Consider the following 21054-nt stretch of genomic DNA (forward strand, 5'->3'; position numbering starts at 1 on the left):
CTGGAGGGGGATTTAAAAAGGTCCCGCCCCTCTGTCAAATTTAAGAACCCATTGTGGCCCACGTATCAAAATGTTTGCCCACCCCTGGCATAGGATGAAGTTAAGAAGAGTAATCTTAAGGAAATACTTTTTTACAGAAAGGGTGGTAGATGCGTGGAATAGTTTCCCGATAGAGGTGGTAGACACAAAGACTACATCTGAATTCAAGAAAACATGGGACAGTCAATTGGGATCTCTTAGGGAGAGGAGGAGAAAGTGGATGCTGGCGGATGGGCAAACTGGATGGACCATTTGGCCTTTATCTGCCATCATGTTTCTATTCAGATTCCCTTGTTCTCTCACTAAACCACCAGATTTTACCCTTGATTCTCTTTGGAAGGTGTGGAAAAACTGGACACCTCACTTTTTGTTTGGCTGAGTTCAAGGTAAGCGCAGGGGGAAGAAAGAAACTATGAAAAAGGAAATGAAGGGAGTAACAGAAATTTAGAGCATTTAGAGAATTTACTTCAGCACCTGAACCTTAGATAACTAAATTTTCCTAATGTTCAATGCTTGGGCTCCACAGGTCTTTAAATGGTAAATGACTGAAGTGCTTAGAACACCAAATTGCTAAAGCTTTTTATCTACCTACTGGAGAATGATTTGGGCAACAGGGTGGAGGAATATTCCTTGAATTCCAATTTAGTTGCTTTTTTTGGAATTCTTGGATCCTACTTTTTTTGGGGGGGGAAAGCCATGTTGTTGGTTATGCTGGTTTTTCAGTAAGAACTGAATATGAGAATGCAACTATTTTCTGACCTTATTTTTTGGAACATAGAATTTGGATTTATCCAGACTTGGCAAAACTTACTTAGGAATGCTACAAATTCTTTTTAGCTATGTGGGAAAACGTGTAGTGTGGGGTCTTCTTTTTTTCCCAAGATATCCCTGTAAATGTTTTGGTAAAATATATGGGGGCTTGGTTATATTTTCTATGTCCCTGTGCAGAAAAGTTGTTTTTTCCTTAATGCAAAAATTTACTCAAATCTTACTACGTCCACAAAGTGATAAATGGTTAATTAGGTACCTGTTTTAATAATTCTTAAAACCTTTTTCTTTCACTTTGTTTCTTTCATTTGTGTCCCGTATACGGACATTCGATTGAGGATGGGCCGGGGAGGGTTTTGATGGCTGGGATGGTTAAGATGGGCTGGAGTGAGCTTTGGAGACTCCAGTAGATGGAACCTAAGCACACTACTGAGCAGGGCTCTGGATTTCTGGCCCAGAAATATCTAAGAAAAAGGACCATTTAAACTAAAATTAATTTATGGAGCATATATGGCTGGGCAGACAGGATGGACCACTCGGGTCTTTATCTGCCGTCATTTACTATGTTACTATTTCTTACTCCCTTTATTTTCTCTCCTTTCCTTCCAAGTGTAGAGGTCTAATGGAGCTTTTTTCCTTTTGTGTTTATTTTGGTAGTCTGATTTTTGTTACTTATAAAAGGCTCATTTTTCTGTAGGAAAATATAAATAAATGCAAAATAAAAACTAAATGGGTGTAAACATGTAGGGGTATTTTCAGTGGGATAATTTTGAAAGGGAAGGTATACTGAAAATGACTAACTTATGAACATAGGCCCTGATTCTATGAACAGTGTCTAGCTCCTAGGTACTGTTGAGCGCAGTTGTCAATCATTTACTAGGTGCTATTTTCAGAATTGCAACTAGCGGTGCTTACGCATTCTTCGGTGCCAGTAGGCATTAAAACCTTAGGTGCACTGCCATTTAGGCCATGGTTTTCTTGGCCTAAACGAGTGCATCTAGATTAGGTATGCCTAAGTGAAACCACGCCAAGAACCTACCCTGAATCTACCTCCAACCATGTCTACTTGCCGGTAGGTGTCTCAGTGTAGATGCCTGTCTTGAAGTGGTAGGTGCCTACTGGCTAATTAATTATTTTTTAATGGGTTTTAAATTAGTTTTTAATGGCACTTTCAATTATCAGTGCTGATAAAGCCAAAATATTAAGTTAGGTGCCTAGATTGGCTAGGCGCACTTATAAAATCAGGGCCATAGTGACTGCATAAATTAGGCAAAGTATTATAAGTTACCGCTTAACATAATAGGGCCAGTTCTCTTGGAGCAGTTTTTCCTTCTCTTCTTATAGAATTCTAGTATAGCATAAGTCAGGGGTAGGGAACTCTGGTCCTCGAGAGCCGTATTCCAGTCGGGTTTTCAGGATTTCCCCAATGAATATGCATGAGATCTATTTGCATGCACTGCTTTCAATGCATATTCATTGGGGAAATCCTGAAAACCCGACTGGAATACGGCTCTCGAGGACCCTACCCATGGCATAAGTAGTGTATACTGCCATGCACTGGCTGTGCTATAACATAATATAAATTTTTTATTTATATACCGCAAAAGCCTTTCGTTCAGAACGCTGCAGTCCGTCTCATCTACGGTCTTAAGAAATCGGATCATGTAAGCCCATATTACAAAAAAACTACACTGGCTGCCCATAGAAGCAAGGGTTATTTTTAAGTTTGCTTGCCTTTGCTTCAAAACCATAACAGGCTCATCCCCAATCTATCTATCTCATCATTTCGAATTTCCAGACACAACTTGAACACATAGTGCCTACTTATTCGCTTTCCCATCCTTGAAGGGCTGTATCTACAAGAGATTCCTCGACAGAACATTATCATTCCAAGCAGGCAAATGGAAGAAATGTTTAACCAACTTTATCTCAAATGCTCTTTCTTACCAAACTTTAAGGATGTCCATCTCTTTGACAAATTTCTCTGACTCCATTTCTGCCATGATGTACTTCTAAAACACTTCCAGGAAACATTTGATTAATCTTACCATGCTAATGTAATTTTGAAAGTAATTTTGAAAGTTTTTTGGAATATCGCTGTCTGTATACACTCTTCCTCTGTAAACGGCTCTGAACTGTTCGTGGTATTGCAGTATATAAAAATAAAGTTATTCCTATATAAGCTCACAATTGCTTTATTCCTAAATGATTTTAAACCATTTCATTTTAGAGTATTTAGCATTAATCTATATGATTTGCTTAAACTGGAACTTGTCACAATCGATCGCAGTACAGTGATTCCTCCAACCATTCCATACAAATAGGCAAGAAGATGTATCATGCTACTGGCAGATATTAGCACAACCCATATGTGTAGCATGATATAAATCTTCTTATAACCTATATTTTAAAAATTCTCATGCTACTAAAGTCACTTTATGGAAGTCAGCTAGTTTGGCTTCATGTGTGCATGATGAATGGGTTCCACATACATTTGTGTACTTTCAACAACTGCTTGCTCTTGTATACCTTACAACAGCTCAGATCATTGAAGAAATATGACTGGTTAACATGTGATCATGCCGCTGGTATATAGTTTCAAGCCTTCATTTAAGTTCACATATAATCAAAGCCCACCATTTATTTCATTAACATGCATAGATATATGCAGGATGTGCATCAAGACCTCTCTATCCATCTTCATGATAATCAATTACATTACCATATAATCAAACTCACATCTGCATACATAAATAACAGCAACAGCAGAATGAAAGAATCTCATTGTTTACAGTAGGAAATTTTTATTTTTATAGGTAAAGAGCGGAACTGATTTTAGCTTTCATCACACACAACTGCACTAGTAAATAATGTATAAACTGGGTTAAAAAATGACTAAATTTGGTTGTCCTGCTTTAGGAAAGGGCAAATTTCGTGTGAATCAAACTGTGCAGTACACCCAGTTCTCTTTTTTTCTAGACGAGATAACTTTGTGCAATGAAATATTCAAATAGATTTTGGGCCAACTTGATCCAATACTTATCTAAAACAGTAACTCCGATTGCAGTTTGGGTCAAGATCAATAAATTGTATTGTCCAAGCTGATCCCAGGATTTTTATGACAGCTATAGTTTTTCTATGACTATATAACAGCAGAATCAGAAACCCCAAACACGAAGGATGGGGTGAATTTACAACCTTATGTCCGCTAAGTGCATGTCCTCCCCCATCTAATCTGGTCCTTATGTAAGACTTCAATGAGAGTCTTTCCTTCCCTTTGTTAGTGGAGCATGCAGACACTGAACCTCACACCAGGCTAGATTTGTTACCTATTCATTTCCAGATTGCTCAGGCGGGCAGAGAGATCTTCAAGGCGGTTGATTTGTTTGTGACACTGGCTACAGTAAAACGCAAATGCCTCATCGGTGATAATGCTGTGTAGTTTTGCAGTAAGAGGGTCAGTACTAGAGAAATCAAAAGCATCATATTCTTTTAAAAAGAGAATTTATTAGATTTAATGCCGAGGCTTCCGCAGCTTCTGGAGGAGCAACCACCCTGAACAGAAATAATATTGTAGACAAATATTTTTTATAGTAATTACACGAACCCAGGTACTTCAGAGTTTGTGGAAAACACAAACTGAAAGTCACTGCTATTATCCTCTGATTAATACAGTTAAGGAGGGAAGGTGTGAGGTTTTAGCCAAGACCACTGCTGCTTTAGAGATCAACCTTCATGGAACCAGAATGGAGCAAGCTGTCATATGACTAACATATATGGACCTATGCAATACTAACTTGTGCAAAAATTAAACAGGCTCATTAGGGAGTCATTTACTAATGGTTATCACAATTATTGTCTGTTACCTGTAGCAGAATGTGTTATAATGGTGGTACCACACATTAAACAATGATAAGTTAAAAAAAGAAGAAATAAGAAAAGTCCCTTATAATACCTAAACAAAATCTTCTTTCTAAACTAGATATAACAGACTTAGATGCCCTTTATGAATATTATGTAGAAATAGGACCTCAATGCCTCAGGCACTCCTCTAAACTAACAGCCCCGATCAAGCCAAATGCGCCGTCATAGATCCTAAAAAAAACTCCACAGCTTGTGTGATATATGTTAAAATTAACAAACAATATAAAATCCTACTAAAAGACAAGAGAAAAACTCACTACACAAACCTTATAGGCACAGAAACCCAAGATACCAAAAAACTATTCAAAATATTAAAAGACCTAACTGACACCAAACCCTACACGACCACTAACAACAACCCAACCCCCTCAGCCACCCTCCTAGCAGACTATTTCAAGAACAAAATCACTAACGCCAGAGCCACCCTCAACTTTACCCCATCCCACCTAAACGAAATCACAACCCAACCCACGGATAAAGAATCTACTACAGCGGACAGAACATGGTCTCAATTCCCCAACATACAATGGTCCGAATTCAATAAACTCTACAAAAAAATACAGCCACGCCTCCTGTGACCTCAACCACTGCCCAGCATATCTCCTTACCACCTCCAGTGTAAAATTCCGTACTCTACTTCTGCAATGGATACAAACAACACTCACAGATGGCTTTTTCCCTACTGACTTCAGCGAAATTATCATCACCCCAATTCAAAAAGACCCAAAAGGACCAACAGACCAACCATCCAACTTCAGACCCATTGCCTCTATACCGCTATATGTCAAAATTACAGAAGGCCTAGTAGCCAAACTCCTCACAAACTATCTAGATGACCATAACCTACTCCACCCCATGCAATCAGGATTCAGAACTAACTTCAGCACAGAGACACTCCTGGGCTCCCTTATGGACACAGCCAGACAACACCTCAGCACAGGAAAAAAAATGCTTCTCATACAACTGGACCTGACTGCAGCATTCGACCTAGTTGATCATAACATCCTTCTCCAAATCTTGGATGCAATAGGTATCTCAGATACAGTATATTCTTGGTTTGAAGGCTTCCTAAAATCCAGAACCTACAGAGTAAAATCAAACAAAGAAAAATCAGATCCTTGGTCAAACCCTTGCGGCGTACCACAGGGATCCCCACTATCCCCTACTCTCTTCAACCTATACACTGCCTCTCTCGGGGCATACCTGGATAACCTAGGCATTACCACCTATAGTTATGCGGATGACATCACCATCCTCATACCATATGATCAGCCAAAGACCACCATGACAAACATAATACACCAAACAATAGAAACAGTTACAACCTGGATGAAAGAACACAAACTAAAACTCAACCCAGATAAAACTAAATTCATCCTCCTCGAAAATGACAAAGTCCCAACTATAACCAATTTAGAACTTAACTCAATCAACTATCCAATCCAAACCACCATAAAACTACTAGGAGTGACAATAGACAGATGCTGCACTATGCAACTGCAAATAAATAAAACCATACAGAAATCCTTTGCAATAATGAGAAACCTGAGACAAGTCCGGAAATTCTTTGAAAGATCACAATTCCAGCTCATAGTGCAATCCCTAATCCTAGGATTGCTAGACTATTGCAACATCCTCTACCTCCCCTGCCCTGCCACGATGACCAAGCAACTACAAACAATCCAAAATACTGCTCTGAGACTCATCTACTCACTGAGGAAACACGATCATATCACAGAAGCCTACATCAACTCACACTGGCTACCAATCCAAGAAAGAATATTATTTAAATTCTACTGCATGATATTCAAAACCCTAAATGGAAACAGCCCAGCCTACCTAAACAATCGCCTCATCCAAGCAACCTCAACCAGACATAGAAAAACGCACTCCCCTTTCACACCTCCCCCGATCAAGGAAGTAAAACGGTCAAAACAATACGACGGCCTCCTAGCCACTCAAGCTGCAAGAATGGATAACCAAATCTCCAACCTACTGTTAACCACCCCAGACTACAAGATTTTCAGAAAACAAATAAAAACTATACTCTTCAAGAAAGCCCTGAAACAGTCCTAACCACACCCACTCTTAAAATCTCTTACTCTTAACAACACTTTTACCTATCAAATGCTATCTAAAACCCATAATTTCACCATATTCTTACCTCCTAAAGACCTCCACTTCCCTTTGGTAACTCTTTATCCAATGTTTATTACCTTAAAAAATTCTATGTCATCGCTTATTCTATTCCTTTTAATTTGTATGTAATTCCTGTTTTTTAGTTTGAATGTAATCCGCCTTGAACCGCAAGGTAATGGCGGAATAGAAATCACTAATGTAATGTAATGTAATATGTGTGTTTAGAATGTTCTCATAAAGGATGTGTAAGTCTGCTATATCTGGTGTAGAAAGAAGATTTTGTTTAGGTATTTATATGGTACCATTAGTCAATGACCCCCTTAGTGAGCAAGGCAAAATGATTTAAGGGCAACTGTATAACTGTATGCAGGGGTATTAAGTACACTTTTTTCTGCTTTGAAAATAACTGCAGCAAAACTATGCACTCACATTTATATCTGATGTTTAAGATGCACAAGTTTTCTGGGTTAAATGACACATGTACATGTAAATGTTCAGAAATATGTAAGTAACACCCCCTCCCCCAAGCCCTTCCTTAAAGGCTGGATAAACCTGTGTGTATTCAGGCTATATCCATGTAAGTTTACATATGTAACAAGCAGGTAATATTTTTAACAGGCTATTTTCGAGGATAAAGCACTGATTTACCCATGGAAATGTCTTTTGAAACTGACCCTCTTAAGACTCATTTTATAAATGACGAGCAAATACAACAAAGTTTTATACATTCAAGTAAGGCCTTATAAAGCTGTTCTAGTGCATAAAAATATATGCTCAGAAAATATGATGCTTGCTTTTGTGATATTTGCATAAGCATTTTCAAAGCAGAGAACCAATGAAGAGGCAGGATTAGCACTTTGAAATGTACAAAATGCATGCATTTGCACCAGTTTTTACTGGCCCACACCTCAGAGCTTTGCATGGGAGATTCTGGAGAAATTTTTATAAGAGGCATATGTGCACCTATATACCTTCCTTGCCTAGGTACCTTGTTATAATCTTCCTATGTACTCGGTTAAAATGTATGAAAAAGCATGATTTTGCTGTTTTCATGCAAGGAAACTCAAAAATGCATTGGCTAAATAGTGTAAGCAATTAATCTGAGCAAGCTCACTTCTCTTTTCCTCTCTGCTTTCAAGGATCATACAACTAAACCTGGCTTGTTAGCATGGAGGAAGGATATTAAAGAGCAAAGAGTTTCAGGACACTAGAAAACTATCAAAAGACAATTGGCTTGAAAATAATCTTCAAATACCAGTGTCAGTGGACATACTTAGGGACAGAAGAGGGCATGTACAGAGGAAAAAACACAGAGAAGAATCTGGCCACTCCGACTCAGAAGGGCACTGAGATATTGCCATTCTGCTCTCTATGACCACAATGTAGCATAAGTTTACAATGGCTACACCACACTTTAAAGCTCACAGGCATGAACTCTGTGCTGAAGTCAAAATGACTGATTGTTCTTCAACCTCAAGTCTCTGATTAACTGAGTGGTCTTGGTTACACTAACAATGTCAATTCCTTTGTCTTCTAGCAAAATGCTGCTTATGTTAAGAAATAAGGATTTATTTTTGAAGTGACCAAGCGTTTCTCCTCCATTACCCTCCATCTCTGTCATTTTCTTGTCTCTTCTGCAAGTCTCCTGTCTTGGATAAAGGCATGTGTGGTTTTGATGATTGCCCATTGCGGTTTTTTTCTGCTGTGCACTTTTGATTCCTTCTTCTGTCGCTTGTTCTATTTCAGGAACTCTGCTTTCCTTTAACCTTATGTCCTGAAGTATAGTAGTAGATCTCCACATCTTGACTCTACACTGAGGAGCAACTCCCTTGGACTAGGATATCTTATATACCTCTTGAAAGCCAGCAGGAGTTAAGGGAAGGAGAACTGAGCACGTGTGAGCTACTCACCTTGAGCAACAACTGAAAAAAGTTTGAGCAAAATCCAATTTAATAATAATAGCATAATCATTCTAGCTATCTTCCCCTTAGCAAATAAGCTCGCCTTAACACCATCTGAGATAAAATAGTATATCATGATATTTAGCATGAGTTTGGTAAAACTCTATTTGCACATGATATTCTATTATTTACAAGCATGAACATAGGAGAGTTTTCCAGGGCCCTTTTAGTATTCATATTAAGGCTTTCCTGCATAGCTTACTATTTTGGGTGTGATATAAGGGCCTTAACTAGCTCAACAGTGGGTTCTTTTGGGTTGCTTTGTAGATTGTATAAAATTTATTGTTTTCAAAACGTAAAAAATATTTTAAAATTGCTGAACTCGGAATGGATTTAAACAGGAAAAAAAATGAGGTTCTATAGTTTTTAATCATATTAGTATGACAGCTAAGACCTTGACTCCAATCTCTTTACCATTCAAGTTCTCTCTGTGTAAAGCAGAAGTGGCAATGAAGTGGCCTGGGATACAGGCATCCTTAGGAACTCTGCCCTTAGTAGGCTAAACAAGGTCATTACTTTAACTTGACAAATTTCTGTTGAATTTTTAAATATTCCTTGTTGTGACAATAGTAGTTTAGATTTATTATTAAATTCCCTGGATAGATTTCTCAAAGTGATGAATATCAGCATCTTTTCCTTTTTCCTCCAACAGGAAACATACTGGAAGTCTCAGCATAGAGTCAAGGAAAGTTTAACAATGAAAGTGAGATGATATAGTGACTCCAAATATAATCAAGTGAAAGGACAGGAAAACACAGGGGAAAGGAAAGAGAAGAGGAGTAATTTGATAATCATAGGACACCTATTAACAACGTATCTTATGGTAATGCATTATCTGACATGTTCATGGACCATACAAGTAGATGTGCTTAGAGACAAGCCATGTATTGCTTTTATTTTACAATCATGAAGAAAGATTCCTGTAATTTTGTCTATATATATATATATATATATATATATATATATATATATATATATATATAATTTTTTTGACCTAGAAGTTCTTTCTTACTCCTAATTCTAGCCAAAATATCACCATGGCCTGTGATCTGTGACATAAGCCATCCTTCTCATCACCCAGACATTTTTCCTCATATTTTATACCCTCCTCCTTTCCTACACATAAACACTCTAGCTGGGTACTGCAATCAGTATCCTGGGCCAAAAGGTATGTATTGTAGTTTGGCTTCCTTAGAAATCTTGCAATCTGCACTACTTCCCCCACTCCCCAGGGCTGCCAATGCTGCTTTTGCAGTCTGGGTAAACCTGTGACGTAGAACTCCTGACCCAGGAAATGTGTTAAAAAACATTTAAAAATATTTGTTTTGGGGGGGAGTGTCAGGGGGTTACGTAAAGCGTGGGCATTTATGCACTAAACAGCGTGTCTACATTATCAAATGCTAAACAGCGCAGGATGACCATGTGAGCACTTACTGCCTACAAAACAGGTGCCAGTAACTGATCACATGATCATTTTTATTAATGGTTACACACTAATGGCAATATGGCTTGTCTATTTGGGCAATGTTTTTGTACCCCCTTTAGACACCGAGGTCTTTTCTCCACTTATTGTGCATGAATGTCAATAGTGCAGGGGTCACTTGGATGTAATATATGAGTATTGAATTGTTTGACATCCTTTCTTGTGTAGGAGTTTTTTTGTAAAAAATATTAGCACGAGGCCATTAATAGGAGAAATGGATAATCAGCCATTTTCCTGCTGCAATAAAAATGGTCTTAGCATATGGGAAAAGTCCGTGCAAGACCACTTTTTACCGCAGCTTAGGACCCGTTAACCGGAACTGGTTAAATCACAGCTCTGCTCAAACTCTGTTCTCAGACTGCCCCTAACCTAGCCAGTTAGGAATGGCCAGTTAGAACTGATTTTTAGTGGCACTACCTGGAATATCGAGCCTGGTGTCTTTACAGCAAACTGTGGTTTTCATTCAAATAATAAGTCAATAGATTCCAGACTTCTCTCAGGAGAAAAGTCTAAAATTCACAGGCACAAAAACAAGACAATTAAAATTCATGGGCTCCATGACACCATAATATTGGAGTGAGCCTAGATCTGTGAGAAGACATTCTAAGACATAGTAACATAGTAACATAGTAGATGACGGCATCCAGTCTGCCCAACCTGATTCAATTAAAAAAATTTTTTTTTTTTTTTTTTTCTTCTTAGCTATTTCTGGGCGAGAATCCAAAGCTTTACCCGGTACTGTGCTTGAGTTCCAACTGCCAAAATCTCTGTTAAGACTTACTCCAGCCCATCCTCCTCCAAACGGCCATGCACAGACACAGACCGTACAAGTCTGCCCAGTAACTGGCCTAGTTCAATCTTTAATATTATTTTCTGATTCTAAATCTTCTGTGTTCATCCCACGCTTCTTTGAACTCAGTCACAGTTTTACTCTCCACCACCTCTCTCGGGAGCGCATTCCAGGCATCCACTACCCTCTCCGTAAAGTAGAATTTCCTAACATTGCCCCTGAATCTACCACCCCTCAACCTCAAATTATGTCCTCTGGTTTTACCATTTTCCTTTCTCTGGAAAAGATTTTGTTCTACGTTAATACCCTTTAAGTATTTGAACGTCTGAATCATATCTCCCCTGACTCTCCTTTCCTCTAGGGTATACATATTCAGGGCTTCCAGTCTCTCCTCATACGTCTTCTGGCGCAAGCCTCCTATCATTTTCGTCGCCCTCCTCTGGACCGCCTCAAGTTTTCTTACGTCTTTCGCCAGATACGGTCTCCAAAACTGAACACAATACTCCAAGTGGGGCCTCACCAATGATCTGTACATGGTACTGATCATGGAGGAGAGGTCATCAGTGTCTCGCACACTGAGCAGACTCGGTTTCCTACATACGTTATGTGCCAATAACTAAAGCAACAGATGGAATACCTTGTTTCGACATTAAAATTTAACTGGGTTTGTAATTTAAAACAATAATTTTTTTTAATAAAACCAAAAGAATCTTTGTTGATGCCATTATTCTTTTTTGTAAATAACTTTCTCCCATTTTGTTTCAAACATCAACTTATAGGCGTTAGTTTTAATGATTTTACCATAATAAAACATGTTCTGTCTTTTCTGAGGGAGGGGAAAAGAATTTCTATCCATTGCCATGCTTTAGTATTTCCATGACTCTAAAGGAAAGAGGAGAATAGTTTTCAAAGGTAAAGGAGATGAGATTTGATGCCGCCTTTCTGTGGTTAGAATCAAAGCAGTTTACCTATTATATACAGGTGCTTATTTTGTATCTGGGGCAATGGAGGGTTAAGTGACTTACCCAGAGTCAAAAGGAGTGGCAATGGAAATTGAACTCTGTTTCCTTAGTTTTAAGGCCACTGTACGAATCATTAGGCTAATTTTCCATTCCGAAGGGGCAGTGGCATAATTAGAAGAAACTCTTACAGGGGAGGGGACCTAAAGTGCAATGGGTGAGCAATAGGCACTCCTCTCATAGGGTTACCATATTTTTGAAGACAAAAAAAGAGGACACATGACCCCATCTCCACCATGCCCTCCCCTTGTCTCCCACCTGTCCCAGTCCCATCCTTGCCCAGCCTCCCCCCCCCACCTTTCATCCTTAGTCTTCCTTCCCATCTTCTGTACCCTTTTAGCCCTCATCTACCCTCCACTGTATCTCATTACCTTATCAGTCCCAGCTCTATCCCTATCTCTCCATCCTTCCATTGCCTTCTATCCCTGTCTCTATATTCCACCCCGTCTAGCTTCTCTTCCTTCTTTACCCTTTGTTCTGTAGCCATCCCCTGGACCAATATCTCTTTCTTCTCTCCCCTGCCCCTCCCCGTGGTACTGCAACTCTTCCCTCCCTGGAGCCACTGTCTTTCTCAATATCCCTCCCCCCCATTCCAGCATCTGCCCCCTCTCCCTCTTCACCCAGCTGCATCTTCAGCCAACAACAGATCTAATGACAAGCTCTCTCTGACAGAAATAAGAAGTCCTATCCAATCCTCCGCATCCAGACAGGGTCTATATAACTCCTGCCGCCAAAACACACTGAAAAGCAACTCACTGACTGGAGGAAAGAATTATCAATCCAAAACACCCTCCCAGCAAGACTCAAATGACCTCTCTCTACAGCTTCTGACTCCCCCACCTATCCTCCTCTCTGGTCACTCCATTGAATCTTTGGGCAGTCGGCAGCAGCAATGAGGTGAGCCTGCTGTCATCAGACTGAAACTGCTTCTCTGTAGCAACTTCCTGTTCCTGCTTAGGCGGGATCTACAGAGAGGTGGCTTCCAATGTAGGCTGACAGCAGCAGGCTCACCTTGTTGCCGTTGCTAGCTGCCTGAAGATTCTAATTGCAGCTGCCGGGGAGGTTAGGTGGGGGGAGTTGAGATGGCTGGCTAAACCTGGACAGGCTCCCCCATTAAAAAGAAAAAAACACATGTTCAGACACCTGGACAGTCTTCTAAAAAGAGGACATGTCCAGGTATTCATGGACACATAACCCTACCCTCTCCTTTTCCCTCCCCCTCAAATTAAAATTACCTTAGTCGGCAGGGATCCCTAAGCCCTGCTAGCAGTAGAAATCTGGAACTGGCCTGATCCTCTAAAGCACAGCTATCAGCGGCTCAAAATGCTGCTGGCATTGTGTGCATGCTCCATTCTATGCATGAACTGAGCACAGCCACTGACAAGGACCCTATCCTCTTCCTCCCACCACCAAGCAACACCTCCTGACATCCCTTCCCTTGCAGCGAGAGAAAAGCACACTCCCTCCCACCACCAAGCAACGTCCCCCATCGACATCCCCAGTGCTTCCGATAAACCCCTGCTCCCTCCCCCTTACCTTATTTACGATGGCTGGCCAGAGGGATGCCTCTTCAAAATGGTGGGCCTTGCCCTCCTTGGTTTACCCTGTCTGTAAACCATGCCGAGCTCTGCGCTTGCGGAGATGGCGCGGTATACAAACCTAAGGTTTAGTTTAGTTTAGTATATCCTGTGATGTGCAGGGGAGGGGCCAGAGGCTCTGATTGGCCCAGGGGCCTTAAACAACTTGGGCTAATCAAAGCTTCAGGCCCCTCCCCGGTGCATCCCAGGATGCACTGGGGAGGGGAAGGCCTGCCATTTTGAAGAGATGGGCCTGTTGGCCGGAGAGAGTAGGCATCCCTCCAGCCAGCCATTGTAAATAAGGTAAGGGGAAGGGGGCAGTGGTCATTGGAGGCACGGGGGTTGTCAGGGGGCATTGCTTGGCAGCAGGAGGGAGTGGGTATCTCTCCCATTGCCATGGGGAGGGGTTTGCTTGACTTCAGCAGTGGATGGGAGTGGGCATTCCTCCTTCCAATCTTCAATTGGTTGTTGGCAATGGGAAGGAGTAGGTATCTCTCTCGCTGCTGTGTGTGTTGGTAGGGGGGTTTGCTTAACTTCAGCAGTGGATGGCAGTGGGCATTCCTCCTTCCGATCTTCAATTGGTTTTTGTTTTTTCTTGCGTTTATTCTGTGAATGTGCCCATTGCTATCACCAGCGATGGGCACATGCAAATTTAGCAAATCTTCACTACTCTCCATCAACCTCATTTGCATGCGAGGTTTTTGAAATCGCTACAATAACAGCTGCGACAGCGGTCTGTTGGATTTTATGGTGAAGTTTTAAGAATCCAGCCCTAAGTGTATAACCGTCTAAGGAGACTACATTGTTTAACTTACTTTTTTTTTTTTTTTATCAAACATTTCATACCATCCTAGTATTTCTGAAACCCAGGTCAAATCTGGCTCATTTTTTTAACTTGATGGGTCTGTTCCCCCATGCCAGGTTTCCTCTTATTCTACTTCATTTTTAGAGAGCTATTTTGCCCACAAGACAGACAACCATTTCTCAACTCATTTTGTATAATTCTTTCCAACTTCCACTAGGTTAGAAACAATAAAATTGATAAGGTGACAAAAAGTAATGTCATTATATCCAAGTTTCTGACTAATGTAGTTCAATCCTATTACAGCTATAGAGATAAGCAGGATGAATTTGAATGTGTCCTTTGACAAGGCTGTGAAGAAGCACTCAAAGTCATAAGGTCAGGAGAGGTGGTGGCCTAAGAAGATGGCAGCTGGAGAAGCCAAAGAGTGAGTCTGTTTCCAAAGTTTGCAGGCTGAGCTTAAATAAGCCTGTACAGGACACATCTGCAGTACAGTAGGAGAGATCCTGGTATATCCTGATGGGTTTGATTGGTTCTTTTTCCCTTTCTCCGTTGTTCTTGTATGTTTGAAAAACTTTAATAAATAAACTAAGAATTAAAAAAAGAAGGGAACTGTGTTCCTGAAAGGAATTATCTTCTGCTGTTTTCTAGTTGATCTGGCAGTGATTCAGGGCAAGGTGAGAACAGTGACTGGTCATACAAGTTTTCTGAATCCTGCTTCTTTATAGTGACTCATTTTTAGCAATTTCATCCTACAGTGCACACACATATCCTTTAAGAGTACAGTCAAACCTTGGTTTGCGAGTGTTTTACAAGATGAGCAAAACACTTTAGCAAACTTTAAATCACAAACAGCATTGACTTGATAAGCGAGAACCGGCTTCTCTCGCCAAGCAGCCCACCCCCCAAACTCTTACCTCCAGCGGTTGCTGGCACCAGACGAGAGCAGTACGCACACGGAACATGAAGTACTCCTTCATTCGGGCCTGCAGGGTCGGGTTGTAGATGTTGAAGGGCTGTAAGGTGAAGCTGGGGGGTCCGGGGGAGTAAAGGGCATCTCCACACTATCGGCCTCAGCTGGCAGCAGGGCCGCAGAGCTGCTCTCCGAGTCCTTCAGCTGTAGCATGCCAGCCGCGATTTCAGGCTCCCCTCCCACTGTTTACAACCACCAACTCACTTCCGGCCTCTCTCCCATTGGTCCGCGTCACGGACGTGGCTCAGTGCATTGGGCTGGCTTCTCTGTACAACTCAGCCGGAAGTTGGAGAGAAACCACCCGCCCACCGCGCGAGTGCAGGCAGCTGCAGGGGGTAAGTATGTGGCTGACCATTCTTTCCAGAGTTGTGGATTAAGCTTGGCACCAGAGGCAGGGAGGTGTGTTGGCAGCAAGGGGGCTGGTTTGTGCTTAGAGAGGAGAGAAAGACCTCCCTGGAGGTAGAGGAAGGCTTTCTTGAGCAATAGTGCACAGAGGAAAGAGGGAAAGCTGTTCTGTCAGGCTGATGCTGTGTTCTCCGGTATGGGTGGATTAGATGCGGAAATCTGAGATACTGTATTGGGGTGGGGGTTACTGCAGTAGATACTGAAATTTTGCAGGGGGAGAATGAGCTTTTATTTGCAACATAAGCCTGTTTTGGGGATGTGGAATGAATCATCTGAGTTTCCTTTAATGCCTATGGGGGAATTTGTTTTGATATATGAGCACTTTGGATTACGAGCATGCTTCTGAAACAAATTATGCTGGCAAACCAAGGTTCCATTGTATATTCTTTGCTTTTCACGTTAACCTCTGGGAAAAGAGAATGAAGAAATTGCTCTTTCAGCAAGTACCTGTAAGAGTCCAACCTCAACAAAAATTCTACGTTTGATTGCTCTTCCTGCTAATAGAACCAAGGAGTCAAAGAAGCAGTATATCAAATAATAAAACAACAATGGGAAAAAAAACATCATAAACAGAGTTCGCCTTGCCAGAAGCTGTGTAATACAAAAAGAATTTGCTTCCAGTTAAAAAGGAAGGGGCAGTAACAGCAGTGATCTGAGCAGCATTTCAAACCGTGTTTTTATTTTGGACTCCTGAGTGCAGATCATCAACCAACCGACCAAATACTACTGGAGAATCAGAAATACTAGGATCTTACTGAAGATGAATCAAACACAATGTTAACTTTCTTTGGATGAAAATATTTACGGTGGTTTACCCTCTCTTTAAGCAACAGCTGCAGATGTCTTTTAAATTGTCTCTTCTATTCGCATCCCTTGAGACTTAAAAGAGCATGTGTGCAAAAGTTTGCCACATTTAATGCAGATGTTGGATGCCCAGAAAATGAAAGTCCTGTTTTCCATTGTATCATAAGTAGAGCAGACATGCGAATGAATTTTGATTTTGAAGCAGACAATTTAGCAGCAATATATTGTAGGGCTAAAATGAATGTTACATGCTGCAGCTCAACTTACCTGAGAAACAAGGAAGATGACACTTTTACAAATATGCACATATTCACCATGTATTTAAATGGAATAGATTACTTTTAAACTACAACTGGATCTATGTTATTCTCCATGTTATGGGCACAAGACAATCAAGTGCTTCAATCTGAGCAGCTACAGGTACATCACGGTAAAGAGCCCTCTATTTTCAGTTAGCCTATTTTGATTGAATACAAACACCTATTGCATTTTACAAAACCTATTACTGTACTCAGTTTTTATTGATTTTCACCCCAATGCGCAGAATTTTGATTTATGACCCAGGCCTCCCACCACCCCTGGTACTGAGTTGTCCACTTACACATTTTTGTTTTTCACCCTCCCTGCCCATTCTTTTTACTGGCAAAGAAGGAAAGTCCATCAAAATAAACCTTGAATTTTACCCAGAGAAATGAGAAGCTTGCATTAATTTTTGTCTCTTGTTTGTTCTCTTTCTAACAAGCAGTGATGAGTTTCCGGAAAAACAAAGTGGCACTTGTTTTTACCTGGGAGAAAGCAAGGCTGAGCTATCCAGAGTGTTCGTGAAACCGGAGTCTCCATTACAGAGGCTGCTGGAGGATATGTCTGCCTCAATACCTTCACCATAATCCTCAAAGTGCTCCTCTCCCACAGGAACCATCAAGTGATTACGTGAGTGATGTCTGTCAGGAGTAAAGATAAAACACATGTGATTTTAAAATTTTGAAATGCAGAGTAAATTTCACTCATACATAAGCTATCAACAGGTATCGCTTTCACAGACTCCCATCATTCTGTCCCCTGTACTGATCCTATCTCATAAGAACAAGAATAGCCTTACTGGGTCAGACCAATGGTCCATCAAGCCCAGTAGCCCATTCTCAGTGTCCAATCCAGGTCCCTAGCACCTGGCCAAAACACAAGTAGTAGCAACATTCCATGCTACCGATCCAGGGCAAGAAGTGGCTTCCCCCATGTCTTTCTCAACAACAGACTATAGACTTTTCCTCCAGGAAATTGTCGTCCTTTCTTAAAACAAGCTACGCTATCCGCTCTTACCACAATCTCTGGCAAATGCGTTCCAGAGCTTAACTATTCTCTGAGTGAAAGAATATTTCCTCCTTTTGGTTTTAAAAGTATTTCCCTGTAACTTCATCGAGTGTCCCCTAGTCTTTGTAATCGATCAACTTGTACCCGTTCTACTCCACTCAGGATTTTGTAGACTTCAATCATATATTCCCTCAGCCGTCTCTTTTCCAAGCTGAAGAGCCCTAACCTTTTTAGTCTTTCCTCATCTTGGTCACTGACATAATTGGAACCAGCACAGGCCACACTGCGGTGTCCACTCCTTCCTTGGATGCTTATTAGAATTGACCCAAGGGAGAAGAGGCAGCGGTCTGTGGGTTGGGAGGGTTGCGTTTGGGGTTAGGGAGGCTTATTCTCCCCAAGTCTCTTATACAGGGTGCATGTGGGTTCCCCACTAGACACATAGCCAACCTTTTGATTTTAGGGGTCCCAGAGGTGAACATATTCCCTCCACTCCCCTGTGCATTAAAATTAGTACTTTTGCTGGCAGGGATGACAAAGCCCCACCAGCCAAAGAAATGTCCTGTTGAGCCACTTCTGCAGTAACCCAAGACTCCTAGCATCATCCAACTTTCGGGTTAGCAGCACCAAGAAGAGGGGAACAGCTCAACAGGGAATTTCCTCGACTGATGGAGCTTTGGCATTCCTGCCAGCCATTTAATGGGTTCAGTGCAGGTTTGGAGGGGATCTGGGCCCAAAGCCCCCTCTGGGGGCAGCTTCAATGGCAGTTTCAAAATGAAACAACATGCTTTCTTCTGGTCCTCTGACCTTCACCGTCCCCAGTTGTTTGTTTGTTTTTACTTGCACATGTCTCCCTATTTACCTTTTCCCCCAGTATCTAACTGATTTTCTCTTTTTCCTCTTTCTCTCTCCCATATGTACCTCCCTGCCTTTATCCTGTCTTGTTCCCCTTACTTGGTTGCTTGCTTCCCTGCTGGGTTCTCTGTCTCATTATCTGATGCTTTGATGGATCCTCCTTCCCTGCCATGATGCTTCAACAATCCTCTTTCCCCGCCACGAATGGTCTGAGAAAGCCCCATGAAATCTGTTGAGACTTCTGTTTCTCTGCCTTGACCGGATTTTACCACAAAGTCAAACTATACTGTGCCAGAAGTTAAAGTTGGTCTTGCGGTATTAAGTCTCACGAGACTTGATACTACGGGACCAGCCTCAACTTCCGGCATCACACGGCTCAATTTCCCAGTTAGACCAATCATGGCATAGTAGCAGTAATCTCATCTGAGGACTTCACAGGGCTTACTTGGACCTCTCACAGCAGGGAAGGAGGATCATCGAGAATTTTAGAGAGTTTCTGCAGGCCAAGAAGCTGAGTTCTGGCTGATGGGTCATATAAGTCTGCTCTAAACAGACTGAAATCCTTTTTTACTGCATAAAAGAGACATCTAAAATTGTACTGACAGATGTAAACACTCAGCTGTGTTATTCGAAAGTTAAATGGGTGAGGCTGAGATAAGAAATGCCTGTTTCAGATATGTTCTTTTTTTAACATTTGGGTGCTAAATCAACTCAGTAATATCTCCCTTCTAAAGATGATTTTCAGCTTAGAGCTCATTTTTTAACCAAGAAGTAAAGCAGGGGTAAGGATGGTGTAATGATTTGGAGTAGCCTTTTAAGACATGATGATAAAGTCCGTAACATGCACCTACTGACCTGCCAAACTGCAAGAAAATTCTACTTCAGTGTACAGTACTGATCTCAAGAAAATACGTCATGTGACGATTAACTGATATTGCTTCACATTTGAGTTTAGATCGGCCTCATGTTGCCTTCACTTTTGAAGGGTGGTTTCTAGTGCTGATGATCTAAGGCAGGGGTGTCCAACCTTTTGGCTTCCCTGGGCCGCATTGGCCCCAAAAAATGTTTCTGGGGCCGCACAAATGCGCAAACGCTGCAGCAAGTCAGAGGAGGGAGCCGGCAAGACCATAAACACCCAGGGGCAGAAGAGGAAAACACTGCATCGCCCTCAACCGGGGCCGCACAAAATACTTCACGGGGCCGCAGGTTGGACACCCCTGATCTAAGGCAAACTCAACAGTAGTCATATCTTTTTACCAGAAGTCCAAGCAATAGCCCCCTAATTTATGCATCATGATTACAGAAGACTGGCATTTTATTCATGTGAACATTACATTCACACATGTATTGTAATCTGCAAACTCAGCATTACTATAAGGGGGCGTACACATGGGCCATTATGCCTGCATTGTGCATGGCTTAAGTGATAGTGTGCAAATGTGGTCTGACGCTCTATTTTGGAAGAAATTTGGGCGACCTTTATAGAATTGCTCTCTATGGAGGCAATTTTAGGAAGCCTATATTAAATCCAGAAAAAGGCTCTCCTATAAAACTGCATGGCCGAACACACACGCCAAGATAGCATACAGGTGCTGCTGAGACCTGTCCCTTCAGAACAGACTTAAATTTGACCTAAACATTTGAGCGCTGTTAGGGATAATTCTGCAAGCCTGATTTATTTAGCCATATAGGTAGTTATGGTGTCTTTAAAAAATATCAATTATAATGACAAAAGACCCAGACAGTAATTAATACACTGTACAGCTTTTTTTTGTAGATCCTCAGTAGGCTACTTTTTTATGCTTTTCATATAGATATCGCATAAAAGAGTATAACAAGCCTACTGAGGATCTACAAAAAAAAAAGTTATATATTAATTACTGCCTGAGTCGTTTGTCATTATAATTGATGTTTATCTATTACCCAGTTGAATGTTAGCCAGAAATCATTGGTCTTCGGTCTTTTATAAAATAGGGAGTCGTGAGGACAGGATGTCAATAGATTAGCTAAGGGTGTATTGTTCAAATAATCACTTTATTGATGAATAAACCGCAATGGCTCAATAGACTCGATACTGGCAGTGTTTCAGCGTAGCACAGTGCAAACGTGCACTCGGGTAGACGCGCTGTAGAGATGTTGGTAAGAGCAAAAATGAAAACTTAGTGTCAGGATCTTGAGTTTTGCTCCTGACACTAGTTTTCATTTTTGCT

At 41.2% G+C, this 21054-nt stretch overlaps 1 protein-coding gene across 6 annotated transcripts in view; it reads right to left on the bottom strand.

Moving 5' to 3' along the window:
* Window positions 1-21054, bottom strand: part of RAB11FIP3 (RAB11 family interacting protein 3) — a 247074-nt gene that overhangs the window by 60282 nt on the left and 165738 nt on the right. For 4 of the 6 annotated variants that reach the window (XR_004541136.1, XM_033963918.1, XM_033963919.1 and 1 more), the window contains 2 exons: window positions 17470-17625; window positions 4137-4271 (listed from right to left, as the gene is read on the bottom strand). Coding sequence is in view for 5 of the 6 variants with exons in the window: in XM_033963918.1 (XP_033819809.1) it covers window positions 4137-4271; window positions 17470-17625 (291 nt within the window). In the remaining variant the exon portion in view is untranslated. The remainder of the gene's footprint in view (window positions 1-4136; window positions 4272-17469; window positions 17626-21054) is intronic. The other 2 variants (XM_033963921.1, XM_033963922.1) reach the window with 1 other exon arrangement.

Source organism: Geotrypetes seraphini, chromosome 11 (genome assembly GCF_902459505.1).
Source record: "Geotrypetes seraphini chromosome 11, aGeoSer1.1, whole genome shotgun sequence".
Taxonomy (NCBI): domain Eukaryota; kingdom Metazoa; phylum Chordata; class Amphibia; order Gymnophiona; family Dermophiidae; genus Geotrypetes; species Geotrypetes seraphini.